The sequence below is a fragment of the Vigna angularis genome, chromosome 1 (genome assembly GCF_016808095.1).
Source record: "Vigna angularis cultivar LongXiaoDou No.4 chromosome 1, ASM1680809v1, whole genome shotgun sequence".
Classification (NCBI taxonomy): Eukaryota; Viridiplantae; Streptophyta; class Magnoliopsida; order Fabales; family Fabaceae; genus Vigna; species Vigna angularis.
In genome coordinates this window covers 28575703-28594879 of record NC_068970.1, presented here as the reverse complement: position 1 = coordinate 28594879, position 19177 = coordinate 28575703, and the positions used below count along the sequence as shown (strand labels likewise).

General features: G+C 35.6%; 1 protein-coding gene across 2 annotated transcripts; it reads left to right on the top strand.

Moving 5' to 3' along the window:
- The first annotated feature begins 704 nt into the window (after window positions 1-704).
- Window positions 705-5192, top strand: LOC108343029 (auxin efflux carrier component 4-like). Of its 2 annotated transcripts, none has more exons than XM_017581046.2 (6): window positions 705-2303; window positions 2527-2809; window positions 2959-3044; window positions 3772-3929; window positions 4316-4392; window positions 4490-5136. In XM_017581046.2, the coding sequence occupies exons 1-6, from the start codon at window positions 1019-1021 to the stop codon at window positions 4554-4556; spliced, it is 1956 nt and encodes a 651-aa protein (XP_017436535.1). In that variant the 5' UTR covers window positions 705-1018; the 3' UTR covers window positions 4557-5136. The 2 variants fall into 2 exon arrangements, with proteins under 2 accessions (XP_017436535.1, NP_001316762.1); NM_001329833.1 differs by having other exon boundaries at window positions 727-2303; window positions 2521-2809; window positions 4490-5192.
- The last annotated feature ends 13985 nt before the right edge of the window (window positions 5193-19177 follow it).

The following is a 19177-nucleotide window of genomic DNA, read 5'->3' as shown; positions in this document are numbered from 1 at the left end:
AAATGTTCCCTTGGAAATTAAAAGAGAAGGTACATTATCTATCCTCTTTCCCTTCTCATCTTCCTTTCTTTATTACGGTGAATCCCTGATTTTCTTTTGTTGCAATTAATCCTGTTTGTGGGGTACAAAACACGTCAATAGTATAAGTATTTGTTTATTGTTAGCATTAAGTTTTATAAAAAAAAGTAATGTTTGTTTCTGATTAATTTATTCAAGCAATAATAGGTGGGATTATTAGTAAGGATTTAGTCTGTGATGAATTGATGGTTGAGAAAAGAGTGGTAAAAAAATGCAATTATTAGTGGGAATGAAAATGGAGTGTTTAGAAGGAGGTTTTGAGATAGAGAAAAGGAAGTTTGAGTAAATGAAAAGGGAAAAACGGAAAAGGGAAAAAGCAAAGGTGTTCCACGTCAACCAAATTAATAGGCATTGTTCCCCACCGCATGGTCCATTGCAACTTTACCTTTGCTATCTTAACCAGGCTTTGGTAACTTAACCATATCAGGCGGTCAATTCTTGACCTAACCTCACACTGTTCCCTTGTGGTCCCCCCAATCCCCCTAAACACACCTCATTCCCTTTTTCAATGACACTCAAATAAAATCTATAAAAGAAATCCTCTATTTATTATAATCATCATATAATTATAGTTCTTTTCACTCCCTCAGTATATATATAAATACATAGTTATATACATATATATCCACCTCTTCTCCTTCTATATATGAGTCTATTCCCGCATAGCTCTCTCTCTATATATATGTAGAGGCTAAGCTAAACTAAACTAAACTAAATCCTTCTCTCTCTCTTTCTTTCACAGCAGTTGATCAAATTCAGAGCACAGCAGGTGTAGCAGGCATAAACCTTCGCTTCCACTCAGACATATATCCCCTATCACTCCAGTTAGTTATCTAACGGTTTTCTATTTTCTCACTTTCTTCCCACTTTACCCTTTTTTTTCTCGCTTATGCCATCCCATCACTAGCACACCGCACCATTTTATTCAATCAAAGCTAGAATGATAAGCTGGACCGATTTGTACACCGTCTTGACGGCGGTCATTCCCCTCTATGTCGCCATGATCTTAGCATACGGTTCGGTACGCTGGTGGAAGATCTTCTCGCCGGACCAATGCTCCGGCATAAACCGCTTCGTCGCGATCTTTGCGGTTCCCCTTCTTTCCTTCCACTTCATCTCCAGCAACAACCCTTACGCCATGAACTTCCGCTTCATCGCTGCCGACACGCTCCAGAAAATCATCATGCTCTTTGCTTTGGCAATCTGGACCAACTTCACCGCCAACGGCAGCTTGGAGTGGATGATTACCATTTTCTCCCTCTCTACATTGCCCAACACGCTGGTCATGGGTATCCCGCTCCTTATCGCCATGTACGGCGATTATTCCGGCCAGCTCATGGTCCAGGTGGTGGTGCTCCAGTGCATCATCTGGTACACCCTCCTCCTCTTCCTCTTCGAGTACCGCGGCGCCAAGCTCTTAATCATGGAACAGTTCCCCGAAACCGCTGCTTCCATAGTTTCCTTCAAGGTCGACTCCGACGTCGTTTCGCTCGACGGGAGAGATTTCCTCGAAACCGATGCTGAAGTCGGCGACGATGGGAAGCTCCACGTCACCGTTAGGAAGTCCAATGCTTCTAGAAGATCCTTCATGATGACACCTCGCCCGTCTAACCTCACCGGTGCCGAGATTTACAGCCTCAGCTCCTCCCGTAACCCCACGCCACGTGGCTCCAACTTCAACCACGCGGATTTCTACTCCATGATGGGGTACGCTCCTAGGCATTCTAACTTCGGCGCTGCGGATTTGTACTCCGTGCAGTCCACGTCACGCGGAGTCACGCCGAGGCCCTCCAATTTCGAAGAGAACTCTGCACCCGCACCGCAGGCTATCAGCTCCCCAAGGTTCGGCTTCTACCCCGCCGTGCAGACCGTGCCCTCTGCCTACCCTGCTCCCAACCCGGAATTCTCTTCTGGGTTAACGAAGAGTGTGAGCAAGAATTCGCAGACGCAGCCACAGCCTCAGTCTCAGCCGCAGGCTCCAGCTCAAGCTCCTCAAGTTGCTCAACCGCCCAACAGTAGTAGCAAAGCCAGCCACGACGCTAAGGAGCTCCACATGTTCGTGTGGAGCTCCAGCGCCTCACCGGTTTCTGAAGCCGGTGGCCTCCATGTATTCAGTGGAGCCGATTTCGGAGCTTCCGACCAATCGGGCCGCTCCGATCAAGGTGCCAAGGAGATTAGGATGTTAGTAGCGGACGAACACCCTCAAAATGGAGAAGCTAACAAAGGTAGTACCACTAGATTCTTTCTGTTTTTTTCTCTCTCCTCGACTTAAATTCACTTAGGTTTAAAACTAGTTTCCACTCAATTTTCTAATGAAGTTGAATTCTTCAATCAAAGTTTAAATTTGTGGTTGAACAAGAGAACTTGGTACTTTTGCAACTTAATTTAGGCTTTGTTTTGAGGAACTGATTTAATTTGGGTGATTGCGGGTTGGAAATGAAGCTACAGCAGAAGGAGAATTTAGGGGTGAAGATTTGAAGTTTCCAGGGAAAGAAGGTGAACAGGCGGAGGAAGAAGCAGAGAAAGCGGGCGCCGCCGGGCCCAACAAGCTGGGTTCCAGTTCAACGGCGGAGCTACACCCGAAATCGGGCGTAGGCGTGGCGGGGAAACACATGCCTCCGGCGAGTGTGATGACTCGTCTGATACTGATTATGGTGTGGCGGAAGCTTATCCGCAACCCCAACACTTACTCTAGCCTCATTGGTGTGATCTGGTCTCTGGTGGCGTTTAGGTAAGTAAATTTCAAAGTCAATCTGGAACAACGAGGATGAATTTTTGTCATGGTTTTGACTTTTAGGGTTTAGCTATTATTATTACTGTAGGATGGTTATTTTGTGTTGACGTAGCTGTGATATATGATTACTAATTAATTAATTGCAGGTGGCATGTGCACATGCCCAAAATAATAGAGAAATCAATCTCCATACTGTCTGATGCTGGTCTTGGAATGGCTATGTTCAGCTTGGGTGAGTGGCCGTGATAATTTGTCCAAATTCTTGCTCTTCCAATAATTTCATTCCCCTATATTTGCAATTCCTTTCCTCTTTGGCGAAAACATCGTAATTCATGATGGCTCCCTTTTCCGATGTTTAAACGTACATTGACGAGAGTAACTGATGATGTTCATGTGATTGTATCTAAATAACTTTGTTGGTTCATTTCTTGGAGTTTCAACAATGCTACTAAAAATAATTGTTTGTGGAAATATGAAATGAGAATGTTGATTGAATGCGATGGTAAGGTGAGTGTGATGAATGCGTGAAAAGTATGGATTTGGGGTAGAGCAAGTAATAAGCATAAACAAAGTAATCGGCGTCCATTGAAATGAAGTTTGTTACCACATAACACAAGCAGATGATGTTGTTCACTAGACGATAATATGGGGATTGCATAGTGATAGTGCAATGTCCCCGACATGTGGGGTCTGGTCTTGAACAACGTCTCTATGCGGTCCAGGGCGGTGGTGGGGACCTGTACCATTTTTGGACCCAGATTAGGCAAAGGTAGTTGATTTAGACGAATCAAGCGGTACTAAAAATATCTTTTCATTCACAGAACTTAAAAGCATTTTCCCATCATGCCCTGACTGTAAATTTTGGCTCCCTTTTTCCTTCTCTTTTCCTTTTCACCTTTTTACCCTTTCGGCCAAGAAAAATATTGACGACTAACCTATTTCGGTTTTTGCGCTTCTAGGTCTCTTCATGGCTCTTCAACCCAATATAATTGCGTGTGGGAACTCAGTTGCAACATTTGCCATGGCTGTTCGATTCCTCACAGGTCCCGCCGTCATGGCTGCAGCTTCCATCGCTGTTGGCCTACGTGGCACTCTCTTACGTGTAGCTATTGTTCAGGTAATTAACCTTGACCTATAATCCTATTTGATAGATATCACACTGTTAATCTTACTTGCGTGTGCAAATTTCTTTGATATCTTTGAATGCAACAGAGGAAGTGATAGATTTTCAATAGTTAGGACCCTTTGGCACTGTACATTCTAGGAGAGAAGAACCCAATAAAAAATCATTAAATAGACTCTTTCCACTTGACTAATTATAACTTTTACTAAATTTAGTTACTAGTAAAATATATTTTAGTGAAAACATGTTTTATAGCATCTTATATATTATATGAAATTTTAATGGATTTTTCTAGTTCAATTTTGGCTATCATGTTAAGCATGATTTGAAGAAAAAGCCCTGGAAAGCTAACTAGCTGAATATGCACATATTGTTCGTAGGCTGCACTTCCGCAAGGGATTGTTCCATTTGTGTTTGCCAAGGAATACAACGTTCATCCAGCCATTCTCAGCACAGGGTAAGTAACTGAAGTTTCTCATTTTATTTTGATTTTTGTTCTTTTTCTTAAGAAAGAAGTTAACATTTTTTCGTGAAATTTGCAAACTTAATTGCAGGGTTATATTTGGGATGCTGATAGCTCTACCAATTACTCTAGTCTACTACATATTACTTGGTTTGTAAAATATGTATGCAGTAGTAGTCAGCACACCAGGACAGAATGAATGACCCTTTTGAACCTTTTTATACTTTGGGAGTTAGCATGCATGCCTGGTGACCACAGTGGATTACGCTGTTATTAACGAAGATGTGGATCTTCTGAGCTGGGAGAACAAAAGCCACAAACTAAACTAGTATTCTTAAAGCAGAGGAGATCCTCGAGAGTTTCCAAATTTTTTGGAATTTCTGAAAAAATTGACCAATTGGCCCAAATCCTCATAATTCTAATCCCCTATCAAAAGTCCAAAATAGACGCAGTTTTCAAAAGCAGAGAGAGAGGAACAAGTACAGCTTATGGGAGACATAGCAGAGGAAAACAGGGGAAAGCTCGCATGAGCAGAGTCAATGAAATCTAAAAATGGTTCCCTCCGTATCTGCATTGTAAATTTTATTAGAGTCATGTTTGTGTCATCAAGTAACAAAGACAGCTGAGCAATTGGGTAGGGGAAATGAAAATGGAATATAAGCTGAAGATTGGTTTCTTTAGTTTTGTTTAGTCATTTGTTTACTTCGATTTTTATTATTATATAATGGGTTTGTTTAAGTTTTGTTTTTGTCTTTGATCAACCGCGGATCCCGCAATTATTTGCGTTTGTCGTCTTTCTTTGGTCACGTTATTTGTTTAGTATATTTGTATATGATGAAGTAAAAAGAGCAAAAAGTGATATTAGCTATTTTTCTGGTTTAAAGAGAGGCAGATCTGGAAATGAAGATGGGACCATGAGACTGAGAGTTGAACTTTCAGAATATAGTCTTTCCACTGAGTGGGGATTATGTACTTCTCCTGTGAAGTTGAGTGATGGGTGATGGAAGGAAAAACTATTTTTTTAAAATTAAAAATGAAATAAAGAAGAGAAGGAGCAGGGTTAAGAGCACAAAACTTTTATTTGTGCTTTTTGAGTAGTGATGTACCCACAACCCTAACTAGCTAGTAACTCAGTCAATAACACCTTTATCAGGAGTTGAGCTAGCGTGAGAGTGGAGGTGGGTTGGTCAGCACTCAACTTTTTTACCAGGAAAACGATGGTACTTCAAACTCATCATCCCCTACGGCTCCTTCAATTATATTCATATGGTGACAGTTGTAAGGAAAAAATAAAACAAAAAAACAAAAACGTGGTTATCTCAAACCATTCATGGCCCATGAAAAGGAGACTAGGCGTCTATTAGCTCTATAACGAGAGGGTCTTTTTTTGTGAACATCAAGTCATCAAGACCTTGCAATTTTCTGCGTCTACTGTAGTTTTTTTAGCATACTATAGCTAGCTAAAATTTTAAGCCAAAAGTTTTTTATTAACAGGAAGATCACATAACTATTTACGTTGGTTCATATTTTTAAGTTTTTTTTGACAGGGCCAGTTTTGTAATATGATTTTATGCATTTAGAAAGAAAAAAAGTTTGTTGAAAATCTATTTACGAAGATTCGTCCTGTGAATCAAAATGACGTCACACATATTACATATCTTGTTCAAGATGTTCAACTTGAGTATCAATAATATCAAATTTGTCACTCATGTTTAGCTCCAATTGTTTAAATCTAGCATTTATATTGTTGAAGTTGTCGCTAACAAATGTTCGCAGATCATTGATCCTCCTCATCATGTCATGAAGTGAAGAAATATCTTGTTAAGGGGGAGATGGTTGGTGCTGAGAACGTTCAGCACATTGGCATTGAGCAAGAGCAGTAGCATATTTGTGAACCCATTCATTGTCAAGGGTTTTTCTCTACCGCAATTGTGAACTTTCTTTCCTCTAGGACAAGTATTTCATCATCTAATGGAATTTGAAAATGTTGCATGATCCGGTGACAAAAAAATGCATAGGATAAAGGAGCCTCTGGCCTCAAAGCCTTCTTCATCCTATATCAGATGAGATGACCCCAGTTGATCTGTTTTGTTGTTATTATAATCCATATTAAAAGTAAATCTTTCTCGATAGCTTGTGCAACATTAGACACATGAGAAAGCAAAATACGACATATAACATAATGTAATATTCTAACCTCGATTATCATAGAGTCGGCTAGTATTCTATTAGTAAGGGATTTGTTGGGCATAAAGATCATTTGTCTGGCTTCTAGGACACTATATTGTTATGCCCATTGCTCAAGTAAATTACTCTCAAAATGCAAGCCGACAGATGGAAGGTTGGCAATGAAAGTTAATAGGTTAGGTTTGATTATCATTTTTACATTTTTCACCTCAGTCTTAATGGTTCCATTGTCAGATATTTTGAGGTTGCTATAAAAAACACTTACTAAATTAGGGTAGAATATGAGTAATCTTAGAGAAAATCATCCAAACCTAGATTTGTCAACATGTGGTAAAATTAAAACATTTTGTCATTAAAGTATTCTTCATCTAGGTGTTTTGGCTCAATAACTTCACGGTCATAGAAAAGTAAGAAATACCTCTGATTGTGCAGGGGTGGAAAACAAAAGATTTGGGCCTGGTTAATCCGGTGGTGGTGGTGGTGAGGGTGATGGCGAGCTTTCAATCAGTGAGGGTTCATACCGACGACGTCCTGCACCTGAAGAAGATAAGCCCCTAACCCTTTGCCTCTTTGAAGAATCAGTCATTTGAAGAAATTTAAATCGGTGGAAATTGAAGAGAAATGAAAGAAGAATGGAAAAATGTTGATTAGAAGTGAAAGGAGTAGAAAATGGGTGTTTTTTTAGGTTGGGAAGGTGCTCTAATGGAGGAGAGGCGCTGTGTAGGGAGGAAAAAGTAAGGGTCTGCGAGAAGAGAGATAAAAAAAAGTTGTATTTATAGGTCTAGGGTTTCTAGTAATCGATTACAGGACTTCTGTAATTGATTATCAAAGAGTTTTTCTGTATTAAAACATGTGGTAACCAATTACACAACACTTGTAATTGATTACTATAGAGTATTTATGTATTAACACACGTGATAATCGATTACAAAAGCAATGTGATCGATTACCAAAGAGTTTTTCTATATTAAAACATGTGGTAATTGATTACACAATACATGTAATCTATTACTAGAGACTTTAGGTTATAAAATACATATTTGTGTTATTTTTGTTTTAATTTAAATGATTGTAAAATATAATTTATTTATATGAATGTTATTTCGGTATAATCCATAATAGAAATTAGATTTTTTATATAAAAATACTATTTTGATAATTTCCATTTAAATTGAAATTTATTATTTTCATGTAAAATAATAAAAAAAAATAATAGAACTCACTTGATATGAAATATATAATATGGGAACTTTATTTGAAATATAACAATTTAAACATAACATAAAAAAGTCACATTACAACAATTATTGAAGTCTTAAAGAGTCTTAATCATTACAAATGACATAAAAGTTAATATATCCATTTATTTCTTCTTTGTCCATGTTCGTCTATGTAAGTCCAATCTTTGAGATCCTCGTAGTGTTCAGCTTGAGTTAGAGGACAAATATCTCTCTGATTTGGACGAAAAGTTCAATATATTCCCAAGTGTTTGGACGTAACACAAATATGTCAATAGTTTGTGTTTTTTTCCACCTTGCAATCATATATGCAATATCATTATCACATTTTACTGAGCTGTATCATGAATGAGGTGGTTATTACACACCTTTACTGGATGACAATAATCAATATGTGTGACAACTTTTCGGTCACCACACTGGACAATTTCACCGAATTGATTTAGGAGTTCATTGAATATTGAATTGGGATTGATTGAGTTGTTGGCTGCCCAATCTGATCGAAATTTGAGTCCGTACTCAGATTGATTTTCTATTATTCATGCGCCTTTTAGAGGACCTCTGAAATTATTTATTATAGGTGATTTTGGAATATCATTTGTGCATGTGGTAGTTAAAGATGATGCTTTTGTTGGGTTCATAAGAACCATGATTTGTTCTGTATATCTTACCCATTATAACATACAATTTTATAAATGTGTTAATGGGGAAGTGAGACTTACATGTAATCATTTGTAAGACATCTTCGTCTGATCGTGGTTTAACAACTTCATATGTGATTGTTTCATCAATACTAATTGTGGGTCACCGGAAGTACAACTTATTAATGATTGTATTAGTTGGTTTGTCAGAAGCTATGCAAACTTTTTGCTTAAAGAGCTTGAACGTGCAATTGTAAGGAAGGCGAAACAATTTTGGATGCTGACATACAAATTCGACCCCATGGTCACCATTTTTTATTTCCCCATCTTGAAATAAGACAACAAGGTAAAAATTATATAGGTTGTTTGTGTCGGTGAAGCCAAAGACTTCATTATCGTAGTTGTTCATCTTGTGTTGGGATGATGTGTAGAATGACTTGAAAAGTAATTAAAGTTTAGAAGATTACTACAAATTGAAAGCTTGGTTCTTTAAAGAAAGGAAAATAATAATTAAAACTTCTGTGAACATTAGATGAAAGTATTTAAAGTTTAGAACATGATTACAACTTGAAAGTTGGTTCTTCAAAGAAATGGAAAATAATAATTAAAACTCATGTGAATATTGGATAATATCCCCAACTATTTCACTTTTGTGCACTATCATCGTACCTTCACCTACTTTCGTGAAATACATTATCACAGCCGAAATAAACACAAACACACTAAAGAAAGAGTGAGCTAACATAGAATTAAACATAATAGATTAATACACCTTGATAAATAATTTACATGTACCTTACTTAAATCTATCAATACAAAACTCAAATCTTGTTGATTCGTATAAATGTCAATTACTTACTCACAGAGAACCAAATGTCCACTCACATAAAGTCATGCACCAACTCACAAAGCCAAGCAACTACTCACATATAGCCATAAATCTTCTCTCAAGAAGTCATGCACTTTCTCTTAGGAAGCCATGCACCTACTCAAACAAAGTCAATCAACTACGTACATAGAGCCAAATATTGTACCATTCACATAGAGCCAAACATCGTCAATGTTCACACAAAGCCACAGATATGATGATTTAGAGCCATGCACCAACTCATAGAGCCAAATATTGACTACTCACACAAAGCCAATCATCATCACTACTTTTACAGGTTCAAACATCATCACTACTCACATAAACCCAAGCATCAAATCATTCAACTTATTCTTTTTCCTATTAGACGATCCATCTATCCTTTAATATTCATGAAAACCTTTCAAAAGTACATTCCTTTTAGTATAACTACCACATGTTATATGAACTTAACCCTTCGATAGAAACCTATGTTATATGAACTTAACCCTTCGATAGAAACCTTGCACTAAGCTTGACCAAGGATTTGAATTCATGTAGTAAATACTATCATCTGATGCCCTCAAAAGAGGTGTTGCATTAGTTCATAAAGTGTATGGGTAACCTCACCTAATAAATATATAGTCTAATGGAAACATCGTCTGATGGACACAATGTTTGATGGGCATATCATCTAATGAAATTTGACAAACATTGAGTGTATCAATTTTGTACACTTGGTTTTTCTTTCATTGCTTCCCTTTTGAAACTTTTTTCAAAAATGTTAAACAATTAAATTCAAAAGGTTTTCTTTTATCTAATAGTATCCAAATTCATACAGTCATTCTCGTCATTCACAACCTTCCTTACCTCATGTAGATTCACTCTTAATTATACTCATAAACTTCATTGATGCATTTTGAGAATTCATATTAGATTTAAAGTTTCTAAATTAAGTTGTACCAATTAAATCATTCGTCCAATACTCGATGAATTTAGTATACATACTTAAGAGCCTTACACTTTCAATTATACTTGTAAACCCTCAAGAATGGTGGATTTAGGCAAAATCCACCTAATACATATTTACCTCAGCACAAAACACAAACACTTAGAGCCCATTTAAATAAAGTGCACAACCACAAATAGTTATCATCAAACGGATTCAATAAGTTGAACATTGCAAGTCAATAGAGAAATAACAATTCATCGTTTTAACATATTGCGCTCCTCGTTCTAACTTATGATGTTCTTAGTTTACTCTTTACGTTCTCACACTCAGTGATTTTTTCAAGTTGCTCTTGCAAACTTCAAACTTTTTGGAAAAAGAAAAAGAGGAAATTATTTAGATAGAAAAATGACATTTTTGTGTACAAATGGAACCACTTAGTTAATGCACTCTTATTTTTTGCTTGAGCTCTTTGTCATCAATATATTCAAATAATCATCAACATATTCAATAATTGTTTGATTATGTAATTAAACATTTGACTTGAGTTCCATTTGTTTTACTTGTTCTCACTCCTTACTATGTAATAATCTAATCTTTCATCTTTTTTACTTATTATCTAGTCATCTATTTTTTATATTGTTTATGGCATCTATTATCTCATCAATGTAATGCATATATCCTCCTATGCATCCAATTACACCTATCATTTAATATGTATAATCATTTCACATTTGTTATGCTCAGCACATGTTGTCTACATTTGTCTAGTCTTAGACTTAGTTTTTCTCCTGTCTTTTCGACTTTTCTACTTTCTATACTTACCTCGAATAAACAAGTTTTTAGAAAAATTAACTACACTTGATATACCAAGTACAAAATTATATCTAACATGAAGTAATTAAAAAAATTGTAATAAAAACTCAATTAAAAATATTCAATTTACCAAATATTTAAAGCCTAATTATGCTTTTGTTTTATGTAATTTATTGGTCATTTATTTCGTGTCAATTCCAAAATAATTATTTTTATTATAAAACTTTGATAATTATATTTTTTATGGTATTATTAATCACAACGTAATTAAAAAAAAAAATCAGACAAGCAATGTATTTATTAAATTGTGAACAAAAAAGTTCTTAGTATAACATTATTTATCATATATGTACAGTAGGATAAAAAAAATATTCTTAGCAAATCTCATTACTAAAACTTGAACACTAAATTATTATTTTTAAAGGATAAAAATTTAATCGAAGTGATAAATTATTGAATAAATTTATGAACTTTCCAATTAAGTTAATGTTAGTAATAGCTGCCATTATAAGAAGATTTTATTAAAAAAGAAAAAATAAATAAAAATATAGAGATCATACCAAATATATGATAGAATTACATTGTATGTATAACTAAAAAAATACCTATTATGAAAAAAATAAGTCATAATTTCTCTCATAAAAATCATTTCATACTTTGAATTCCAATACCAGAAAAAAGAAAAGGTAAATTTCTCATCATATTAAAAAATTTGTCATTAATTAATCTTCTCACATCCAGAAAAAATATTTAATTTTTAAAAGTTTTCTTTGAAGAATTTAGTATTAATTTTCTTTAGCATACTCCTACATGTTTCCTTATAGTTTTAATTGGTTCATTATCCTTTTCAATATTAGAATCTTTCCTTTTATAAAACATATTAGCCCATTTAGAAGCTATTTTCAATTCCTCTAAAATCGAGTTTTCTTAATGTCAAAGAATTAGAAATGCAGCTAAACTACTATGAGTTGAATATAATTGGTTCAAACCTTACAAAATATTCACAATGAGAGTGATATCCTCCGAAGAAGACATACAAGCCAAAGAATCAGATTTCACTTGCACACCATCATCTAGATGCTTAACAAAAGCTATGAATGTGTAAGCGATTTGTCCCCTTTGTTAACAAAATACGTCCATGCAAATGATTTTTGAAGACCATATATCTCTATATACAACATATTATTAAGGACTTGTGAAAATGTATATTTTTGTGTCCACACATTTAAAGAAGATTTAGAGAAAAATAGTTTTTCGTGATCTTAATCTTAAAAGCAATTCCAAAAAATATGAAACCTAGAAGAAGAAATCATAATATATTTCATCAAGAAGAAGACTCAAACCAACTCTAATACAATCATGAACAAATACATCTAAGTAATACACATCAACACTCCATAAAATGTCTTCATCTCTATAAGCCACCACATAGAGTTGGCGCCTAGGATTCTTCAAACTCCCCTAAAACACCCACCACTTTTTAGTATATTGTCAAAAGTTTTGATGAAGATAATATTTTAATTAATTGGTAATATAATTTTTAACTAATTAATTGTGATTTGTAACCGTCAATTAAATTATTTATATTTAAATTTAAGTATGAAAGAAATATTATGTGCGTAAAAAGATTTCGATAATGTCATTCCTTCTTTTTTTGTGTCAGTATCAGGATTAAAAAATAAATAATATATAAAAGTAAATTATTATTTCAAAATAGAAAAAAAATAGTTAGATAGAAAACATTTATGCTTTTGTAATAACAAATCTACGTTGAATTCGAGACTAAATTTAAAGAATCTAAGTCTCGTTTTCCTTAAACTAAGAAAATGATAATATTTTTCAAATTGAAATATTACAACACTTTATAGATTCAGAGGAGTAAAACTAATCCTTGAAACAAACACCTTCGTACATATTTTCTTTATCCTACAATAATTAAAAATAATAATATTTTAACAACATTTTTTTACAACATTTTAATATCATTTACGTGTCATTTTGTGATTGGTTTATATTAATGTTTATAATTATTATTATTGATTATGAAATAATTTTATACCAATAACAAAATGACATATACATAATATTAAAATGTTATAAAAAAATATTATCAAAATATTATTATTCAATAATTAAAGATATTTTACGAACATAAATTTGAAAATAAATTAAAAAAATACTACAAGATTAGTTAATTTAAATATTTTGAAAGCTTCTTCTGGGAGAAAAACACGCGCAACGCAACAACACACCGTTAAAGTATTTTTTTTCATCCCAAAAATCAAGAACAACCCTTCGTCCACCCCTAACTTAAGTATTATTACAAATCCGACAAACAAATTATTTTTCTTTATCATTTTGCAAAGCTTGGAAATATTATTTTAAAAATGCAAAGTTAAGCTAAACTTTATAATATTTTAATTAAATTTTAACTTCCTTATATATTTGAATATTTTAAATTAAAATTTTATTAACAAACAAAATTATTTAATTGAATGTTTACAAGTTATATATTATTTTAACTGTAATTTGATTTTGTCAGATTGACTTTCCCTTTATCTTGTATTATTATACATAAAAAATGAAAAGCGAGATAATTAAATTGTAAGTCTTTCGTTAACTTAAATATTTATAATAGTAATGGTAACATCCAAAAGCATAAACCATATAATGGAGTTATCATATAATAATATTGTAAGACAATTAAAGATGTTATAATAAGATTATAATTATCTTAAAATAACCATAAAATTTAAAGTTTTACCGATCGATAATTTAGGATTACAAAATTTAACCGAATGGTTCAATCCAAAAACTAAAAACAGTAATATGACTAAACAGTCATATTTTAAACTACAGGATTCTCGCTCTCCAACTCCTGCTCCAACGTATACTCCACATCCTCTGCTCACACCCAAGAGGTGATCATCGCATGGGAAAAACCGAACGAGAACATGGACAAAACAGGAAATAAGGGTAAGCTAATGTAATTTAGTTATGCAAACATACATACAATTCGTACAAGTACAACCAATGCAGAACTGAATACTCCAACATACCAAAACAATACATATATGCATATACAAATGAACACTATACTTCATGCTTAAACCGTACACCTGACTTGACCATCCGGATTGTATGAATATGTAGCTTGAGGCCGTTCATGCACTCGGGTGGTGTAGTAACTGGAAAACCATCAACTGCCACCCAAGGTTAGTCTGTTATAACTCACCCAAGAACCTATGGGCTAGGACCTCCTGCCATTCTCACACAATGCTTTACCCATCTCTACTTGAGAATTGGTAATCATCAGAATATCAAGATGAACTCTTTGAATTTCACTATCCATATTCATACTATAACACCACTTTGATACACTTTTCACTTGAGACATTTACCACTTCAATACACTTTTCACTAAGACATTCCTCTTTGGAATTCTCTTTCACATTACTTGAAACATATGCCTTGTTTGAAATATCAATACAATTTCTCATACTCAGTAGATCAATACAACTATATCAACCCATCAAAGTCAAACAGTGATAATAGCATTTAAAGACCAAATATTCATTCATAGCAGAAAACTGAACGTCAACAACACAAACTCTGAGTACGACCGAATGGAAATATCAACAAATCTTATGGACAAGACCAGATGGAGACGGTAAAACAATCCCCATATGAGAACATGATCGAACAGTCATTTAAATAGTAAGACCCAAATAGGAGTCGAACAATATTGGCTTAAACCGAAACCTATTGGCTTAGGCCGAACATTATTAACTTAGAACAAATATGATATTGAGCACTCGTATAAGAATGAGCGTTCATAAGAGACCACACAACCCAATAATATCGATCGCTAACACTATCATAAATGCTAGTACAAAATCGAGCACCATATCGAACGAGCGCTGGTCCAAGACCGAGCACTTACCAAGAACGAGCGCTAGTACAATACCGAGCACTACCAAGACAATATATGACCAAGCGATCAATAACAATTAAAACCTATGATAGACCGAACCCTGTTTACACTCAAATGTTATCTCTAGACCGACTGCTATATTTACCTGAATATCAATACAAGACCGACCGATCATTAACTAAGGATCCACAAAAGTAAAACTCAGTTAAGAACGAGCACCAATACAAATCGAGTACTATTAATAACGAACGCCAAACCTATTACGACTAATAACAAACAATAATACCCACCCTGAGACTGTCGAGATAAAAAACGAATACTTTTAAAACTGAACGTCAACATTAAATCGAACAACACTTAACCAAATTATCACTACGGAAGCTAATACTGCTAAGCCCGATTACATGACCAGACCGAGCGTTCTAAACCGATCGTTCGATATTCTACAAAACTTGCAGAAACTTCTCAACTACTTCACAGATTTCATCCAACCACAGAATATAGCATACAATTCAATCAAACATACAATTGTTCATACATGCAAACGTTCAAACAGAGATTCCAAACACAAACACAGAAAAATATAATTAAATTACGGCTTAATACCTCTTTTGGTCCCTCGAAAGGGGGCAAATGTTCAATTGCGTCCTACGTTTTTTTTGAAGTTCAATGTGTTCCCGACTTATGAAAAAAATGTGCAATTAACTCCTTTTTGGTAACGGCGTTCATTTTTTAACGGACCAGCTAACAGGGTGGACTGAAGTTTGCAATGTGTCTTGGAAAGGTTAATACGTGGCTGTGTGAGGGTAATACATGGTTGTGTAAGGGTAAACGTGTGTATATTATTGTGGTTAATAAATTAGAGGTTAGGGTTTGGGTTGCAGAGAAATTACGATTTAGGGATTTATCATTGTGGAGGAAGTGTCTTGAAATAAAGGTGTTCTTGAAGCTGAAATCTGCACAGTGAATTGGAAACCGCAAATCAGGTTAGGGTTTATGTTTGATAATTTTATGAAATGTAGTTGTTGTATATGTTATCATTGTTGTCGCTTTATTGGGGGTTTAAGTAGGGGTGAAAAGTTGTCTTCTTTTGATGGTTGATAGTGGTCCCATAGATATTAGTTTAACTAAAATTAGTGGTCCCCGTTTGCATTTGCAGGGTTCGGGTTGGGATGTGTAATGACATGTTTCAGGTTGTGGTCCATCACGGTGGGACCTTGATCAAAGAAGTCCCCTTTAAGTATATGGGCGGGGAGATAGTTTATTGGAACGTAGATCCCGATAAATGGTGTTATTTTGGAGTATTAGGTTCACTTAAAGATCTGGGTTACATGGAAGTAAAATAATTATATTACAATACCCAACATGTTTTACATAAGCTTGGTGATGATAAAGGAGCTATGAACATGATGAAGGTGGCTAATTATTTGGGGAAAGTGAACCTCTATGTTGTGCATGGGGTGGACGAACCATCTATTGTAGAAAATGATGAGAATGAGATTATGTACCTATGTGAAGGTCCTGCAGAGAGTGGTGAGTGAGGGTAGTGGCGTTGGAGGAGAAGCACATGTTCAGGGTGGTGATGAAGGAATTGGGGACGTAGTGGAGGGTGTAGTGGAGGTTGAGAATGATGATGCAGTGGATGTTGAGAATGAAGATGTCTGAGAGGATGACAAGGAGGATGCTGAGAATGAAGATGTCTGGGAGGATGACAAGGAGGATGCAGAAGATGTTGAGGTTGCAGTGGAGGTTCAGAATGAGGATAGAGTTGAGTTTGAAAGTGAAGAAGTAGTGGAAGTGGATAATGTGGATGAAGTTGAGGTTGAAAGTGATGAATTAGTGGAAGTGGACATTGAGGATGGAGTGGAGGTTGAAAGTGAAGAAGAATTGGAAGTGGAAGTGGAAGTGGACAGTGATGATGAACCAGGAATGGATGATCTGAGTGGTGATGAATACGTGGATGCAGACAATCATCAAGAAACCCAACAACAATGCAGGGGTTTGTTAGACGATGATTGGGAGTCTTATACGCTTGTAACTCCTGAAAACAGTACAAGTGAGGAGGATGACAACGAGGATAGAGTATTTGTGGGTCGTTTCTCAAAATATGTAAAACAGAAGTCCATGGCAGATTACAAGTGGGAAGTGGGCACCATTTTTAGTGGGAAGGAAGACTTTAAGGATGCTATTAGAAGGTATGTTGTTCATGCTGGGAGGGATCTAAAATTTGTCAAGAATGATAACCGTAGGGTGAGGGTGAGGTGCATGGGTGCCCAAGGTAAGTGCCCATGGGTAGCTTACTGTGGGTACTTGCCATCACGCAAAATTTGGCAATTAAGGAAGATAATTGATACTCACGGTTGTAGTAGGCAACTTAACATCAAACTAATGAATGCTAAGTGGTTGAGTCAGGAAATATATAGGTCTTTAGTTGACAATCCTAATTTAAAGGTGAATGATATTCGTACTAAAGCATTAAGAAAATGGAATACAAATGTGTCAATATCCAAGGCACGAAGGGCAAAGTTAATTGCCACAAGACAGGTTGAAGGAGATTTCAAAGAACAGTATAAAAGGATATACGACTATGGACATGAGCTGTTGAGGTGTAACCCAGGTTCAACAGTGCAGATTAAAGTTGAGTCTCATAATGGTGACCCAATCTTCCAAAGAATGTATGTGTGTCTCAAAGCTTGTAAAGATAGTTTCATAAGTTGTAGGCCCATTATATGTTTAGATGGATGTTTTTTGAAAGGTTATTACAAGGGGAAGCTGCTCACTGCTGTTGGTAGGGACCCAAACGATCAAATGTTACCCCTTGCCTATGCAGTAGTAAAAGTGGAGAACAAAGACAGCTGGACATGGTTTTTGCAATTATTAATTCAAGACCTCGGGGGTAGTCAAGTATGTGGTGGGTGCACGTGAATGTCAGACCAGTAGAAGGTAAATATACTACTTATATTCAATCTTAGTTAATGCTTTGTTAAAGGATCTTGTTTTATGACTAAATTTAATTGTGCAGGGGTTGGTCCCAGCTATCCAAGAGCTTCTGCTTGGGGCAGAACAAAGATTCTGTCTCAGGCACCTGTATGCAAACTTTAGGAAAAGGTTTGGTGGTCAAATATTAAAAAATCTGATGTAGAGAGCTGCCACAAGCACATATCCCCAGGCTTGGGAGAGAGAGATGCTGAAAATTAAAGAAGTCAATATTGAAGCATATAAATACCTCATAGGCATTCCCCCGAGGTAACCCAGTAGCCATTACATACAATTTAGTGTCCCTGATGCATGATAACCCAGCTAAGAAATGTTTGTTGCAACAGGTTTTGGTCAAGATCTCGCTTCACAGGTCAAACAATGACTGATACACTAGATAACAACATCAGTGAAGCTTTCAACAATGTTCTTATTCATGCAAGAGGAAAACCAATTATCATCATGATGGAGGATATCAGAGTTTATCTCATGAAAAGGTGGGCCACCAATAGAACCAAGGTGGCATCTATGGACTTCACAATCTCTCAAGATTTTGGGTGCCAAGGTAATATTATCAATTTATTTTATATACATGTTGTTATTTATCTACATTGTTGATGTTCTTCATTTCTTTCAGCTGGTCTGCACGAAAGATTTTTGAGGTTAGGCATACTTCATCAGTTGGGAACAAGTTCACACTAGACCTGGACACAAAGGAGTGTAGCTGCAGAAAGTGGATGATCAGTGTCATCCCATGCTGTCATGCAATTACAACAATGAACTACTCCAACGTTGATCCAGAGAATTTTATCCCCACTTTGTTCACAAGATCCACCTATGAAGAGGTGTATGCGTCCATAATTTTTCCACTCAATGGCCACCTACTATGGGAAACCACAAATTTCAATGATGTATTACCACCAGTGATGAGGAAGATGCCTGGGAGGCCAAAGAAAAAAAGGAGGTTGGAAGCATGGGAGCTAACTAAGGATGACACTCAAATGCGTGTTGGTGGGCATAGGAAAAAATGTAGTATTTGTCGTCAGAGGGGGCACAACAAGAATAACTGCCCTTTAAAGCCCCAGCCAGCAGAAATAACACAACCATCATAGCCACCTCCATGTTCCCCGACCTCTCAACCATCACAGCCACCAAGTCCCCAATCATCCCGTCCAACAAAATGCAAAGTTA

Bases quoted from the DNA above. Each gene is read 5' to 3' on its own strand.
- LOC108343029 (NM_001329833.1), top strand. From the start codon at position 1,019: ATGATAAGCTGGACCGATTTGTACACCGTCTTGACGGCGGTCATTCCC. The intron at 2,304-2,520 runs GTAGTACCACTA...TTGGAAATGAAG, and splicing joins AAATGGAGAAGCTAACAAAG to CTACAGCAGAAGGAGAATTT. The intron at 2,810-2,958 runs GTAAGTAAATTT...AATTAATTGCAG, and splicing joins TGGTCTCTGGTGGCGTTTAG to GTGGCATGTGCACATGCCCA.